The sequence below is a fragment of the Telmatherina bonti genome (assembly GCF_933228915.1).
Source record: "Telmatherina bonti genome assembly, chromosome: 19".
NCBI classification, from domain to species: Eukaryota; Metazoa; Chordata; class Actinopteri; order Atheriniformes; family Telmatherinidae; genus Telmatherina; species Telmatherina bonti.
The window spans coordinates 19,599,364-19,614,390 of record NC_136617.1 but is presented as its reverse complement, the minus strand read 5'-3'; the positions used below and the strand labels follow the sequence as shown (position 1 = coordinate 19,614,390).

The 15,027-nt window shown below is 41.0% G+C and overlaps 1 protein-coding gene across 1 annotated transcript; it reads right to left on the bottom strand.

Annotated features, from left to right (window-relative positions):
- Window positions 1-1,096: 1,096 nt before the first annotated feature.
- mylipa (myosin regulatory light chain interacting protein a) lies at window positions 1,097-14,602 on the bottom strand. The gene is made up of 7 exons (XM_079259058.1): window positions 14,506-14,602; window positions 13,260-13,450; window positions 5,728-5,913; window positions 4,597-4,794; window positions 4,236-4,400; window positions 2,862-3,285; window positions 1,097-1,760 (listed from the first exon to the last, which is right to left on the bottom strand). The coding sequence occupies exons 1-7, from the start codon at window positions 14,590-14,592 to the stop codon at window positions 1,563-1,565; spliced, it is 1,449 nt and encodes a 482-aa protein (XP_079115184.1). The 5' UTR covers window positions 14,593-14,602; the 3' UTR covers window positions 1,097-1,562.
- Between the last annotated feature and the right edge of the window lie 425 nt (window positions 14,603-15,027).

Here is a 15,027-nt window from a genome sequence, read left to right as displayed (position 1 = left end):
GATAACATTTAGCCAGGAAAGCTCAGGTTGTTTAAAGCTGCTGTTTAAAACTGGTACATTATTTTCTCCCACAATACAGCCTAACCAGTACGAGTCCTGGTTTCAGTAGAGTTGTGATAGTTCTGGTGTAAATTTGACTTTCAGACAACTTTAAATGACAGTCCACAAGTCTGGTTAAGTTTTCTAAAAAACAACTTTATTAATACTTTTTGTTAAAAGCAGAGTATATATATTTAAAAAAAGCTTTCATTCTAAGAGATACTTTAAAGAGCATAGTGGCATTTGCTTCAGAAAACAGAAACAAATCACTATTTGTACAATATGAAACAAAATTTAAAAAAAAAAAAAAAAAAAAAAAAAAAGTCCTTCCCCTGCAGCAACTCAGCTCAACTGTGTCAATGTTAAAGAAAAAGTTTTTCTTTTCTTATCAACAGGGAAAAAAAAAAAAGTGAGGAAAACGCTGCTGCTGCTGCTACATTAAGGCCAAACTCCCACCAGACAAGAGGAAAACTTCTTTAGTAAAGTGGCAATGTCTTTGTCATTTAAATAGTCTTTGAAATTAAATAAAAACTGAGAATGAAAAGCTTGGCAGAAAAGCAAGCAAGTATTGCACTTTCAGATCTCCTAGTACCCTTTAAAAAAACAACAAAAAAAACCAACTCACTAGTACACCCCAGAGAAGAATTTTATATCTGAGGTTTTCAGAGGAAGCAGCTGCATACCTACAAAAAAAGCACATCAATGCTCTTTGCTTCTTTCTGTAGAAATGGAGATAAACATGTAAAGGTGGAGCCATCTATGAAAAACAGGTTTAGTGTTTGACGTTTGAGTTAATAATCAGACCAGTTCTGGAGTTACAACAGTTAAAGGAGTGTCTGTATGGTAGTTCTCTTAAACTAAAAGGAAAAAAAGCCTTCAAGGCCTGTTTGGCCCCACCATTACAAGACCACCACCACAGTCTAACCACTATTAGTACAGTACTATATTCAGGTGCAGTGCTGCTTAGCCTCTAAATACCTTCTTCATTGGCATGGAAAACAAATGCAGACCACTCTGTTTCACCATAACGTTCAAAACATAGTTTTAAAATGCCAGGAGCCTAAAAAAACAAAAACAAAAAAAAAAAACCACTTCTATCATGTAAAGTAAATATATGCTAAAACATGTTCACATGGTTTGGATTCTGGGGCTAGGAGCCGCATGTAGAGCAAATAAACATTGAACACAAAAGAATAATTCTGTATCAGGTCAACTGATGCAATAAATTACAATAACCTTAAGAAACTAATCTGAAAAAAAAAAAAATCACTATGGTAGGAAATAAAGGTGTTTAAAACAAGCTGTTAACAGTGACCAAAAAAAAAAATAAATAAAAACAACCAAAGCAGACAAACTCGTCTAAAGGAAAATAAAAATTCAAAAAGCCGTTTATATTCATCTTATGTTGTGATTGAGAGTTTCTATGCATGTTTATCATTTCCAGGCAGGGAGGAGAAAGGTTCCTTCTCTGTGAAATCCATCTGGTGTAGCTTTCAAGTGTTCGTAGAGGGAGTTTCACGGGTTTATGTGTGGTAGAGCTTGTGTTCGTACTCGGTGGTGGAGCAGGTGTGAGGAGAGGAGGCCATGTCTCTGTGGATGGGAGCGGGGATGCTGCTATGATGTTGGTGGTTGTCGGTCAGGGTCAGGCTCAGGAGGCTGGTGCAAGTTGGCAGGTAGACGTGTTGTACATGCTCCACATCTGACCGACACACGGGACACAACTGAGGGAGACAATGAAGGGAAACGCTTTAAAAACAAATTAGGTGAATCAATACAAGCTTACTTTACACAATTACATTAAAATCTCAACTACATGGTTACGTCTCATTTTCTTGAATTGCAAATGCAAAACACCTTGCATCACGTTACAAATTAGCTCGTAACGTACTACCACTATAACGATTCCCACAGCCTCATAGCTTAAGGCAGAACTGTGCACAGCTATCAGTCGGTAAAGCAGCTGCAAACTCTCAGAATGACACTATATGAGTCACATGGAGCCATTGCTCAGGTCACCTGGCGGCATTCAGATGGGTACACAATGAGAAATATCTCAGAGTAAAAGTGAAACATAAGACTCATCTGAAAAGAAAGAGATTATGTGGAAAACAGTTTCCACAATTTTTCTGTGCAGTGAACTTTTTCCTTCTGCAGACAGTCACACGTCCATGAGCTTTACTGGTTGAGTTAATAGGCAGGAGATTTGCCTGCCTGCTGTAATCCATTTATAAGACAAAGTCACATCCTCCTCTTCTGTCTCTCCCTCTATTGCTTATTTATATATATAGATATAGATATAGATATATATATATATATATATATATATAGATATAGATATAGATATAGATATAGATATAGATAGAGAGAGAGAGAGAGACACACACACACACACACACACACACACACACACACACACACACACACACACACACACACACACACACACCAGAAAGACATGCAATATTTAGCTGATTAACAGTGGAGACAACTGGGTCAGCAAAGTACAAGCAAGGCTTTGGATGTTGTTGAAAGGACCATGAGGACTAGGAGCTGAAACTAAAGTACTGGGAACTGTCAGTAAAACTGTAAGCAGGATAAAATACCATGAATTGGAGTCTGAGTTACCGTTTTGATTTGAAATCTTTATTATTGTCTACTGTACTTGTATAAAATGCTATAATTTAGAAACTGGTATTGATCTCAGACTGGCATAAAAAGCAGCCATTTTTCTTTTTGCCATGCCTAAGAACAGCTCCAACTGCAAATCTTCCACAGATACATTTTTACAAACATTTACACCCAGGTGTGCAAAGCAGACTCACCTGCAGCTGATTTGCACAGGTCTGGCAGCAGACCATGTGGCCACAGGGGCAGAACGCAGCATCTATCTCCTCCTCGCAGCACAGCATGCACAACAGAGCCTCCCTGAGCTTCTGCAGCCGATCCTGCAGAGCCCGGCTCTGCTGGCAGCTGCTGCAGTCCAGCCCCTTGTCCTGCTGCTCGTCTCTGCCCGGGGAGCGCGAGGGAGAGGAGCGCCCCCCGCTTTCGGAGCGAGACACCAAGTCTACAATGCCAGCGTTGTAGAGTGCACGACGGGCGTGGTCGTACACTTCCTTGGAAGTCCGTCTGATGTCGAAAACGTATTTCTTGCCGACGTTGATGTTTTCATTGAGAAATAGTGAAGCTAGGTGGCCCTTGAAGTCCCTGCTGTACTGCATCATTACTGCGTTGGTAACGGTGTCACACCTGCAAATGGAGATGACTAATGTCAGTAAAACAGAAAAACCTGCATGCAAAATAAGTGTGATAGTATCTCGTACTGATTTAAGTAAGACCTCTGCATGTAAGAAAAAACCTTTTACTGTTAAACAGTACTCTTCATGCTCTACTGATGTTACATTCACCATTATATGATAAACACCTGCTCTGAGCAAACAAAATGAAAACATGTTAGGTGGGGGGGGGGATTGCAGACTTCGAGCTAAAACCCATGCCTGAAACAAAAGCACGTGGCTCTCTTTTGTACCTTTGTACAATTGTAATTCAGAACAATTTCATAGCTCAGCCGTTTGAACAGTCCCAGCTCGCAGAGTTTTTATGAGCCCCGTACAGATTGTCAAAGGAAAAGGAAAATGGCTTTTATATCTGATAAATCACTTTCATGTCTTTATTTTCATGAGCACATTCAGGTCAAGGACATGTCTTTTAGTGACTGTCCCACTTTGCATGTGTTCATTCCATAAAAACAAGAGTTAGAAGCTTTGAAGAGAACAACACCGAGTTAATGTATACAGATGTGTGACACTGCATAATAAACAGAGCAGAACGAGTTTTTCTAAAACACGTTTTAGTACCAGTTTCCACCACTTCTCATTGCCCATTAGCCTCAAGTTAACACACCACAACTTTATAGGTGAATAACAAAAAGTCAAGACTGCCGAGAAACTTTATATACATAAAAAAAATAAAAATAAAATAAAAAAACACAACGTAAGCGTGCAGCAGTGCTTGAAATTCATTTAAAGTCTTATCTTGGCTCACCACAAAGATGTTTTCAGTGCTGTGCTTGTCTGACATTTTAATTTGATTTGTGGGAAAAATGAAAAGTTTCTACAAAGCCTGAATCCCCTGCGTTGCTACAGTGTGCAGCCTCAGTTTGCTACGTTGTCATCCACTGGTGTGGCTTTAGAGCTCACCTGTAGAAAGCATGCGTCTCTGTGATGGCTCGGTACAGACCACTCGCCGCCCGGTTACTTATCAGCTTGAACAAAAGCACCACACTGTCATTTGTGTCCTTGGTAACTGTCAGGTAGACACTTTTCCCTGACTGGGTGGCAATCTGGATGATGGGGTAACTTATCCTTAAAATAAGCAAAGACAGAAGAAATTGTTTTGTAATAAATATGTACTAAAGAGATGAGAAATTTCTAACAGCAGACAAAAAGCAACAACAACAACAACAAAAAAAAAAACCATTTAAGCATGCATTTGAGAATTGTAGCAGCAGAGACATCTTTCCACACTATTCATATCTACTGCACTCCCAGCAGAACATACCTGTTGACTAAGCTGAAGTCCTCCTTACATACAGTAATCCCCTCAGGGCCAACTCCAATAGCCAAACGCTGACCGTTAGCATCTCGAGCCCAGTGCCACTCCACGCCATAATGTTCCAGAGAGGAGACCAGCTGCAGGGCCTGATACTCCACTGAGGCTTGGCTCAAACCTTCAAAAGCTTTGTGTCTGGAAATTATGCTGCAGGAGAAATAAAATGGGAAGAGATGTGGGAATAAAAACCTTATCTTTGGTTTAACAAACTACACTGACACACTTTATACAAACAATTCTTTTTTTTTTTTTTTATTCTAGATTTATTTATTTTTACTGAGCAGTGTTTAATTTGAAATTGTGGATGGTTTGTTGCTTTATTTTCAGCACTTTGGGCTGCTGTTAAAAAGTGCAATACAAATAAACTTGAAACAAGCCAATTTTGAAGAAAAAAAAAAAAAGATAGATCAATGCTTAGGCAGCACAGAATAGTGATTCTTTCAGTTTATTGATCCAGCTGAATTCTATATAGACTGTGGTAGGAAATACAAAACAGCATGTTTATCCACTGTTGGAAAATATAAGGAAAATTATTGCTATAAAATACATGTAGTTCAGTAAAATACCAGTCAGGATATGAGTGCATGTGCAGCCAGTGCACACTGGGTCAATATATGAGGAGTTAAATGTACACAGGTGTGGCAGATGAAGCCTGAGGTGCAAACTGTTAATGTGCACAGTTACAGCTTCAACTAAGGCTACAGATGCAAAACTCAGACCACAGTCTGAATAAATTACAGGAACAGATGCAAGTCAGAAGACATGAAAAGAACTGGTGTTGATATTTCCTTTTCTAACAGATACATGATAATCCAATGGGATCTTGTTTGCAGTACTATTAAAATAAAAAAAAAAAAACTGTAGTACAACACTGCTAGCCTTGTTTTGTTTACAGAGAATGTACAGTGGGAAGTTGATCGTCAGCTGCTTTGTTGGCTCACCTGTGTTTTTCTAATGATCCCATTCAGTGTACAGACACCATGTAGGATTTACTCATAAAAAAGTCTAACCTATGACTTATTGAATCTTTTATATTCATTTGTTGCAACATTATACAATCTTTGTTTGAGAGTTGTGTACCTGTTGACAGTGGCATTGCTGGGTTCCTCTCCACACAGCTCTGAATACCAGTACTGGGCTGTGTTTTGATTGTAGTCACCGAACTCTGCCTGAGCCAGGAGGGCACTCAGCTCCTCAGCTTGCTCAGAGGCCATTCGTAGGTGACCGTTGTGGAGGTCCTCCTTCACATGCATGAAGAAGAGATGCCTAGGAGATGCAGGAGAGGAAAGAAAGAAAAAAAAAAAAAGGGGGGGGGGGGGGGGGGGGGGTGTAAATGACAGAAATTAAGAATTTATACAAACATTTTAAAAAAGATTATGCATTTTAGTCAACTGTTTATAAAAAAAAAAACCAAAAACCCCAACATGTGGCTAAATGATCTCAAACTACATAAAAACACATCCCACTTATTCAGTTCACTTCCACACATGACGGTTAGAGTGTCCTAACATACTCCAGAGCTCGACACAGACAGCAGGTGTCTTGAGTGTTTACATTTGCAGCAGAAAAAACGGGACAGCCACCACACTTACTTTCTCCATAATTACTTCCTCAAAGCACCCCATTTGACCTCTCTTTACTGGAAAATGTGGAAGTTGTGGTGGGGGAAAACAGGAAACAGACTTACTATTTACCTTTCCTCAGAATACAACACACTACTACTAGTGAGTGAAGTTTTTCTGAAGCAGTTCCTGTCTTGGTTCAAGGTTACAAATACACTTATGCTACTGCCACAAAACACACTGCTGCTACAGTAGCATCAGTCTGCTGGACCAGAACAAAGAGCTGCTTACTTCAGAAGTTGGGTGTCAGGTTACAGAGACCAATTTAAATCAACATAATTGTGTTTTAAAATAAAAGAAAAATCTGAATTCTGCAGGATCAGAAAGGCTCCATTGCCTTAATAAGACACGTTAATCTTTTGTTGACTTAAAAGTATATAGAAAGTTAGACATGGTTCATATCAATGTCCAAAACAGAAACCACATGAACAATGTAAGCAGCTACAATTTTAAGAAAATAAGCTGCGGCTGGTCTTTTGATTGCTTTGACCAGGAGATGTTTCTTCCAGCAGCAGGAGACAATGTGTCAATACAAGCAAACCCCTGACTGATTAAATCCTTCCATCATAAAAACACAAGACTCAGATAGCCAAACAGCTCCTTCCTCCAGTTGACCTATGGCACAGTAACCTTAAGAAGATTATAAACCAGTCACCTGTTGCTGGATCAGCAAACCAGTCACACACTTCCACACGTTGCCCTTGATATTAAAAACAACATTCAGAAAATATTTTTGTCCACCATTTCCTTGTGTGGTGGACAACAACAAAACACACACCCAACAAAAGGGCTGGATGTAGAAAATCGAGCTTGTTTAGTAGTTTCATGGGAGCGAGCTGGGTTTGTCATTTCCTCTGTCGTCTTATGGGACTAACAAGCTTACAACTCGTGACAAGATGCAGGTAACGTGTATTTCAGCTGCTTAGGAATACAACAACAGACACACCTCAACCAACACTTTCAAGAAGTATCAACAGCAGCAGTGAGGCACACAAACAAAGCCGGCCTACACCACCCCTGTTAGAACCAGACTGTAACAACGAAGCCCCATGGCTGACTAGCCTCAGGCATAACAAACACCGCTTTGATATGGTGTTAAACATCCCATTCCCTCCAACTCACACACACAGTGTTCTATTGTGTCAGGCCCAGCAGGCAGCATGTGATGGAGCGCTGCTAGTTTGCTACCTACCTGACGCAAACAATGGGCCTGGTTTGGCTGGAAGTTTACTACAGGTTATTCGCGAAGGGTTACTACCGGGCAAGCGGCAGAGGTTACTATAGTTCATGCGCAGGCTGGCAAAGGGTTATCAGTCACTGCACAACTATCATTTATCAAGATTCTTCTTCTGCAAGTCTCAGCTGGCTAATTTGGTAATGTGGGAACGGTGAAAACAAACTCGCTGAGCCTACATGATTTATGTCCACATTTGCCTACTTGTGAGACACTGTGTCCAACTTTGGGACAGACTCCTGAGCAAGAGATCAGACTGATCGGCCTAAATTCTGCACCAACTATCTGAATGAGAAAACTGGGAAAAAAACAAACAGCCATGAGTCATAAAGTCGACTCACAGGCCCTGCCTGCACCAACATGGTGCATTTAGTGTCGATTCTCCCAAACAGAACCAACCAGTATGGTCATATTTTCTCCCAGATAAAATGCAGTCCTCTGTCTATAGCTTGACCTCCACATTAAGCTGACGGCTATTCAGACAGCTGTGGCAGGATCACGCAGCATTAGTGTTGCAGTATACTGCTGCCTCAGCACCAGTCAAGGTCCATCCTCACTTTGCACATGAGAAGCAAGCACATATAAGTCCAGCATCTCCCCATGTCTGGTCCACGGCTAATTTATTCATATATTGATGGAATTTAAGCAACTTGATAAAAGAGTCACTTTTCTAATTAAAGTTTTCCACAAAGCACAATTTGATTTCCACACTCCTGTAAACAACAGAGTGGACAAACTTTTCCAAAACTCACAACTTTCAACTAGATAAAAGAATTGAGTCAGAGTGATTTGGGAAGGCAGATTCATGGGACCTTTGTTGGGACATGAAGCTGGTATGCAGCATCAAATTCACACATAGGAGTTTATTATTAAACTCCAAGACGCTCCTCCATATGCCTCATTTCTTCTGAACTACTGTGTCCAAAACAGACACGTAATGAACTTCAGATAAATCTGCAGCAGTTACCAAATCCAACTTTTCACAGTTGTGTACTTTTACACTCGCCTTGTTCTCCAGTCTTGCTGCATAAAAACACCAGCATGCAAACTGAATGCCAGGAAGTCTGTGTTGAGACCAAAGTGTCTTGGCCTACTTTTATTGTAGTACATTGTTCACTCTGCATTGCCTTGCGTTTAAAGAGATGAGTCTGAACAGACCTGCGTTTATTCACTGTGTGTGGTTATTCAAAAACGGTGGAAAACAGGCCTGAACATCAGGAATGGCAAGGGAGAGGAAGTGAAAGAAAAAAACAAAAGAACCCACACACCTCAAAACAAAATAATCAGGGTTTTCAGCTTGTTTGCACCTCAGTCTCTGAAAATTAAACATCTCCAAAACACTTAACCTAAAATTTACACCAAGTTTTTAAATGTGCTCCTTTTCAGCTCTTTTTTAGAAGACACACACTGGCAAAATTTGTAAACCCTTTAGTCTTCTATCCATCTATACAAACTTATCTGCTCTAAAAGAGTCAAATTCTTCAAAAATGTAACTCAGATCACAACACGGAGGAACAAAAAGTCCCCACAAAGTGAAACCCAACACCGCTGCCTAGAGACTGCAACACAACCAGCCAATCAGCAGAAGAGTTTCAGACCTCATTGGTTTGACTCTCAACAATGTGGTTTGTAAGCTAGTCAAATAGCACTGCCAGAAGCTATGCACTGAGAGGTTACTCGCAGTCAATGACCTACGGTAAACTTTGCCCGACATCATCATAGGTTGTGGGTGGATTAAAACGAACTCTTGCAGTTTAACACTAACTTGAAACAGTTTCAGAGAACAAACATAATGAGCGTTCGCACGGCGACAAGCTGCTCGGCTGTAAAACAAAGGCTGTTTGTGTGCTAAACTCCTTGGATTGCATGCTTGTGCTCTGTACTGACTGGTAAAAGAGATTACAACCCAGCGTCAATCTGAAATTCAGTTGTTGAATAAATGCAGAAACTTGGACTAACGGCTAGTGTAAGGATGCCAACAGACAAACTAATGTTAGATGACAAAATGCAGAGAAATTCAAAACAACTTAATCTTGCAACAACTGATGGTGGAGTACTCTGATAAGAACTTGTGTTTTTGAAAACACTCACAGAACCGCAGGGATCTGTGGCTCCATCCCCCGTCTTGCCACAGGGAGCTAAAAATGATCACTTGTGTGTGACTTGAATAAATTACCTTGAATTGGCTTAACAGAGCTCTGCTGCCTCCGTTTCAATGTTCCAATTTCATTTAGTAAAAAACACAAAGCACCGTCAAGCAACGCCTTTATCTTCCAGCACCGCCAGGTTTGGCTCCGTTTAGCAACTCCAGCAGATTAATAACGATGATTAATGTTAACTTGGCAATTTTGTGCAAATTCAGTTTCTCCCCCATAATTACTTCATAAGTTTTGGAAACAGTCATGCACTGATGGAACAGCACAGATACATCCTGCACAGAGTTTATCACAAGACTTAACATAGGCAGGGAAAAAAAAAAAAAAAAAAGCTTTAACCATTTTTGTCTTCAGATCAGCTGGCAAAGTAATCTCTGGACTGTCTGGGATTATACAATACAGAACAAACACTGTCCTGCAGGAGCAATCAATACAGTACAGGCCTTATATATTTAGCAGGCAATTGTTTCCATAACTTAACTTCGTCACAGAATCGAGCATAGACACGTGCTTCCATTTAAGCATTAGTATTTCTTCGACGCTCCTGTCATGAAATAATATAATTTTGAATACAATCTAATAAAAAGAGACATGTAAACACTAAGACATCTGATGAAGCCTGTATGAACAGCACTGACCTTTCCAATGCTGGATCAGACTGCCAAACACAGCCACTAATTAAGAGAAAAAAAACATTCACATATGTAAACCGCAACACCCCCTAGCAAATGGTGTGTAATGGTGCAGATAATACAGGCTGCTGTCAAGGCCACAAGGTAATTCGTTTAATTATTAAATAAATACAATTAAATAAATATTTAAAAAATGTAATTCAAGTAGTCAAGCACAGACTGGTTGATCCATCAGGTGCCTTAATGATTACGCCAGTAAAATAATGAAAGATTACTGTAGTGCAAAAACTCAAAACAGCCAAAAGGTTTTAAAATCTCTGCCTCAGTTGTTGCTTCACAGAGCAACTTCAAAAGCGTTGTGCTGCCCAAAAAGCAAGCTGCAAGGAGAGCAAAGCTGCCCTGTGAGCAAATTTTAATGCGTCTGCAAAAGTGTCGAAAGCTAGCAAAAAAGAGGAGGACTTATAAATAACGCCTGGAAGACAGGGACACATGGAGAATTTAAGTAATGAGATTAAAGAAAAAAGGGATTTTAGAAGTAGAGACACAGCTGCCACAGATGCAAGCTGAGCCACAACCTTATAGCTCAGATGGGTATAGGCTGCCGTTTGGCTGCAAGTATTTGATGGGGAAAAAAACCCCACCACACACATGCTAACCATTTTATAGGGAATGCATCATAAATTATTATAAATAAAACCACAAATCACATTAAAAACGGTTTTCTCTAATCAGTCCAGGGTTTGTTTTGAGCTGGATTATCACATTTTCCAGCACAACAAATCTCCACCCAAAAGGAAAACAAATAAACAAACCTAGCCAAAATAAAAAAAATCAAAAAAAAAAAATCCATCTGCATGGGCATGAACGTTTGAGTGACCTGTGCGGCTTTACGTGGCAGCAGAGCACACAGCAGCTTATATAAGCAGCTCTACAAGCGTTCAGCTGATTACATAATAAGGCCTTTAAGAAGGGGACAGAGGTGCCAATCGTGAAGGCCATCTAAAAGTGTACAGAAACTCGCCGTGCTTTCCCATTAACTGGCAGAAACACTCATGCATGCCAGTCATGGCACTGCAGAATGCAGAGAAGAACAAATAGAATGTATACAACATATTCATAAACACAGATTAGTAAACAAAGTGGCACTGAAAATGGCCTGCAGACTGGTAAATATGCAGCTGAGCAAGGCTTTACATTACGAGGCGTGTCTGCTGGCCTGGGAACAGTTTACAGTCAGACTGATTTACAAGGAAGCTACTGTACCTTAACTGTGTCAAAGGTGACAGCAAAAGGTATGACTGGTGAGAAACCCAACAGGTTTTTTTTAAAAAGGCAACTAGTGAAAAAAAATATTAATCATAGAAATGAAAAGAAAGTCCTTTGCAGAAATGAACATCCCTAAATGCAGTGCAGGAAGTTCTTAGACCAACAAGTCGGTACTTAACATGCAGTCACATCAACACCCTATATCATTGTTTGCACCCCCAATCACGATTATATCACATTGAGCAGATAAATGCCACGAAGCCGGCTCTAAATTTAAACATGTTACTTGACGGCACGGATGGCGGGGTGTGTGCTGTGTGTACCCATTAGCAGCCACCCAACATATCCTTATCTACCACCTCACATCTTTATCTTACCTTTTTCCACAACCTCATGACCCGTAAACCCCCCCTCCACCCCACCCCCTCCAGACACCAGTCATCTGCTGATAACCCCTGTTAATCCAGTGGAGGTCAGAGCGCAGGCAGCCCAGTGTCCTCTGTGCTCTCTACCTCACTTTCTTTCACTTTCCTCTTTAATATGGGCCAATGTGGGCAGGGGAGGGAAAAAAGGTGGTTGTGTGATTGAGCTGTTAATATCCAGCAGTGAGAAAAATGTGACAGCAGAGAATGAAGTTGATATGCGAGGGAACTGAGTGAAAGGTGAGACAGGACTGGGAACAGCTGAGTGCATCTTGGCCCTGACAGACACACTTGGGTTTAATTAACTGCTCCGGTGACAAGCTGCACGCGTGTAAGAGGGAGCAGCATTTAAAAAGACACCAAACAGATTTTACATCCTGTGCATCCTCGATTTGAATAAGTTTTTTCCACCGTTCTCAGATAGTCAAGGCATCATGTGGGGCAAACACATACTCAAATTTACAGGCGCTGCTTTATGGGCCACAAAATGCTGTCTGGAACAAGTGCAAACAAGAAGAAATAAAAGTGGACTTGTTATGGCTTTTTACATTTTACATGCCTCTTCAACAGTCTTGTTTAAATTAATTTGGCAAAACCAAAATATAACACATGCTAATACGTTTCTAGCTTACTTGGTACCCTTATATTTCAGATGCAGAAAAATCCTCCAGTACACCCTGGTGAACAACAGCAGCTGTTAATCACAATGATGACACATTACTGACTAAACAAAACCTGTGAAAAACCCATGTTGGCCTGTTTCCAAACCACATCTGCAAAAATGTCAAACAGGGGCAGCTTTTGTTTAAACAAAAATGGCCATGAACAATTGAAACAAAAAAGTTATTTTCAGGCTGAATAGGAGCAGTGACAAGGGGTCCTGGCTGGCACACAGTGCAGAGGGTCCCTGGGGGCAGGCTGACAGCAACGCAGACTCAGTTGCTAGATCACATTTCCAGCCTGGCGCTCCACCAAAAACGACCTATAGTAACCCCGGAAGGGTTTCGTGAAGAGGTTACTACAGGGCATTTCCACTGCACTGGAAACAAAGTGATCATATTATAGTCCGGGGCTCTACTGATGGCTTTGTTTCTGGTTTTCCACCACGTTTCACAATAAGTCACATATAAAGTCAACTTATGTAAAAAGTAGCAAAAAAAAAAGTATGCAAAACAATTAAAATGTACTTGCTCAAAGTTTTTGTAGACACAGAAGCTGATTTGCATACGAAACAAAAGTTTAAAAGTAATCTCCATGCGACACATGAGCTTATGGCCTACCTTGTCTGTTCCTGCAGAATGAGATGGGGCTCAACAAAGAACTTGACTCGCAGCCTCAGCCGACAGGGCGCCACATTATCCATCTGCTGGCAGATGCGATTCCTCAGATTCAGCCACAGGTTCTCCCCTTTGCTGCCGGTGAACTGCAGCCCGAAGTAGTCCACTTCTATTATGCCCAACTTTCTGCAAACCTGGAAAGAGATTAAAGAAGCAGACCACACACAAACACACAAGTGATTAAAAGGAGGAATTCCAAGAGGATACTGCAACCACAAGTCATCAGAGACATGATCAAGAGACGAGGAGAAGACACTGAAGCAACGTTGGACCTCTGCTTCTCTTGTGATACTTCCAGATACACAAGGCCCATTATTATTCCAAAGCAATAGCAAGTTTACTGCCAAGCATCGAAACAGCTTAAAAAGGGACCTTGGATCCTCTCCCGGGGGTCGGAGGGAATAATCACACCCGAAATCTCACGCCCCCTAAACAGCAGCGGGACACGGACATTACATAACTTTTGGTGAGTATCTATAGGGACCCAGAGGCAGAGATAAAAACTCATTTTTGTCACCGTAAGTTGGGAAAATGTCATGCAAATGAAACAGGGGTCAAAATTTTGTGGTTAAAAACAGAGAACTGGTGAGAAAGTTGTTATAAGGTACAACGTGTGTGTGAGCTTTGACAGAAAACTCAGTCTGTGGTTTCACTTTGAGCGGGCTGCAAAGGCACCAGAATGAACTTTAGTAACCTCTGAGCTTCTGCCTCTGACTAAGAAGCTATGCAGGAAGATGGGACCGTCGGCACTTCTCCATCAGCGTGTTTAAACACTTTCTCACCAACCTATAAAGTCGTTTTTCGGCTGCGAATGGACACTTTAAAAAGGTTTAATTACCAAAAATAAAGGTTTTCTCTTCCTCCCTGCCCGTGGCGAGCAGAACACTTGTTTGCTCAGACTGTGAAACGATGAAGAAGCTGAAAAATGACAGTAGCTGCTTACTAACACACACTAGACGTGTGAAAAGGCTGAATTAGTGCGAATCAGCGGAGAAACAAGCTCACCCCAGTCACCTAAAGAGGACGTTTAAGTCGCGAATAAGCCACGAAACATTGTCAAGTTTAGCACATTATTAAAGTTTCTCGCCACATTCACCGTGTTGCTGTCTTGTCCGGCCATGACACTACATTTAAAACTAAATAAATACATATAAAAATAAAACCGTATGTGTATTTAAGCCCAGCTTACCTTATTGAGACAGTCTTCACCGTTCGCCTTCGCATCAACTTCCACTTCCATCACCACTGAATCCGGACGAGTAACGTGGCAGAGCATTTTGGCAGCTTTAAATCTTTGGTTTGCCACTCTTTCAAACACTGAAAACAAAGACCGAGTCTTCTTTAAACCCTCTACATGAAGCCTTCTCCACTTTCTTATCCCTTTCACTTCGTGTGGCGGATCTGTGGACACCAGCTGTAGGGTATATAAATGAAGTGCTGAGTACAGCGCCGCCTACTTTAAGTTGTCCAATCAGAGCCAGTTTAATATTTTCTACGCGAGCCACTAACCAATCAGAAATCTTCTTACATTGCGCAGCGCTCTAACTCAAACTCTCGCTCCGTTGCGTGTAGGCTTGAGGAGTCAACTGCGCCCTCACGCGGCGTGCTTGTTGCGTGCAGCTGAAGGCGATTTTTACACACCTGGATGAACATTTACACATTTCAGCCAACTTCAGAAGATCTCAGGGTAAGCTTAATGGGCTGTACTCGA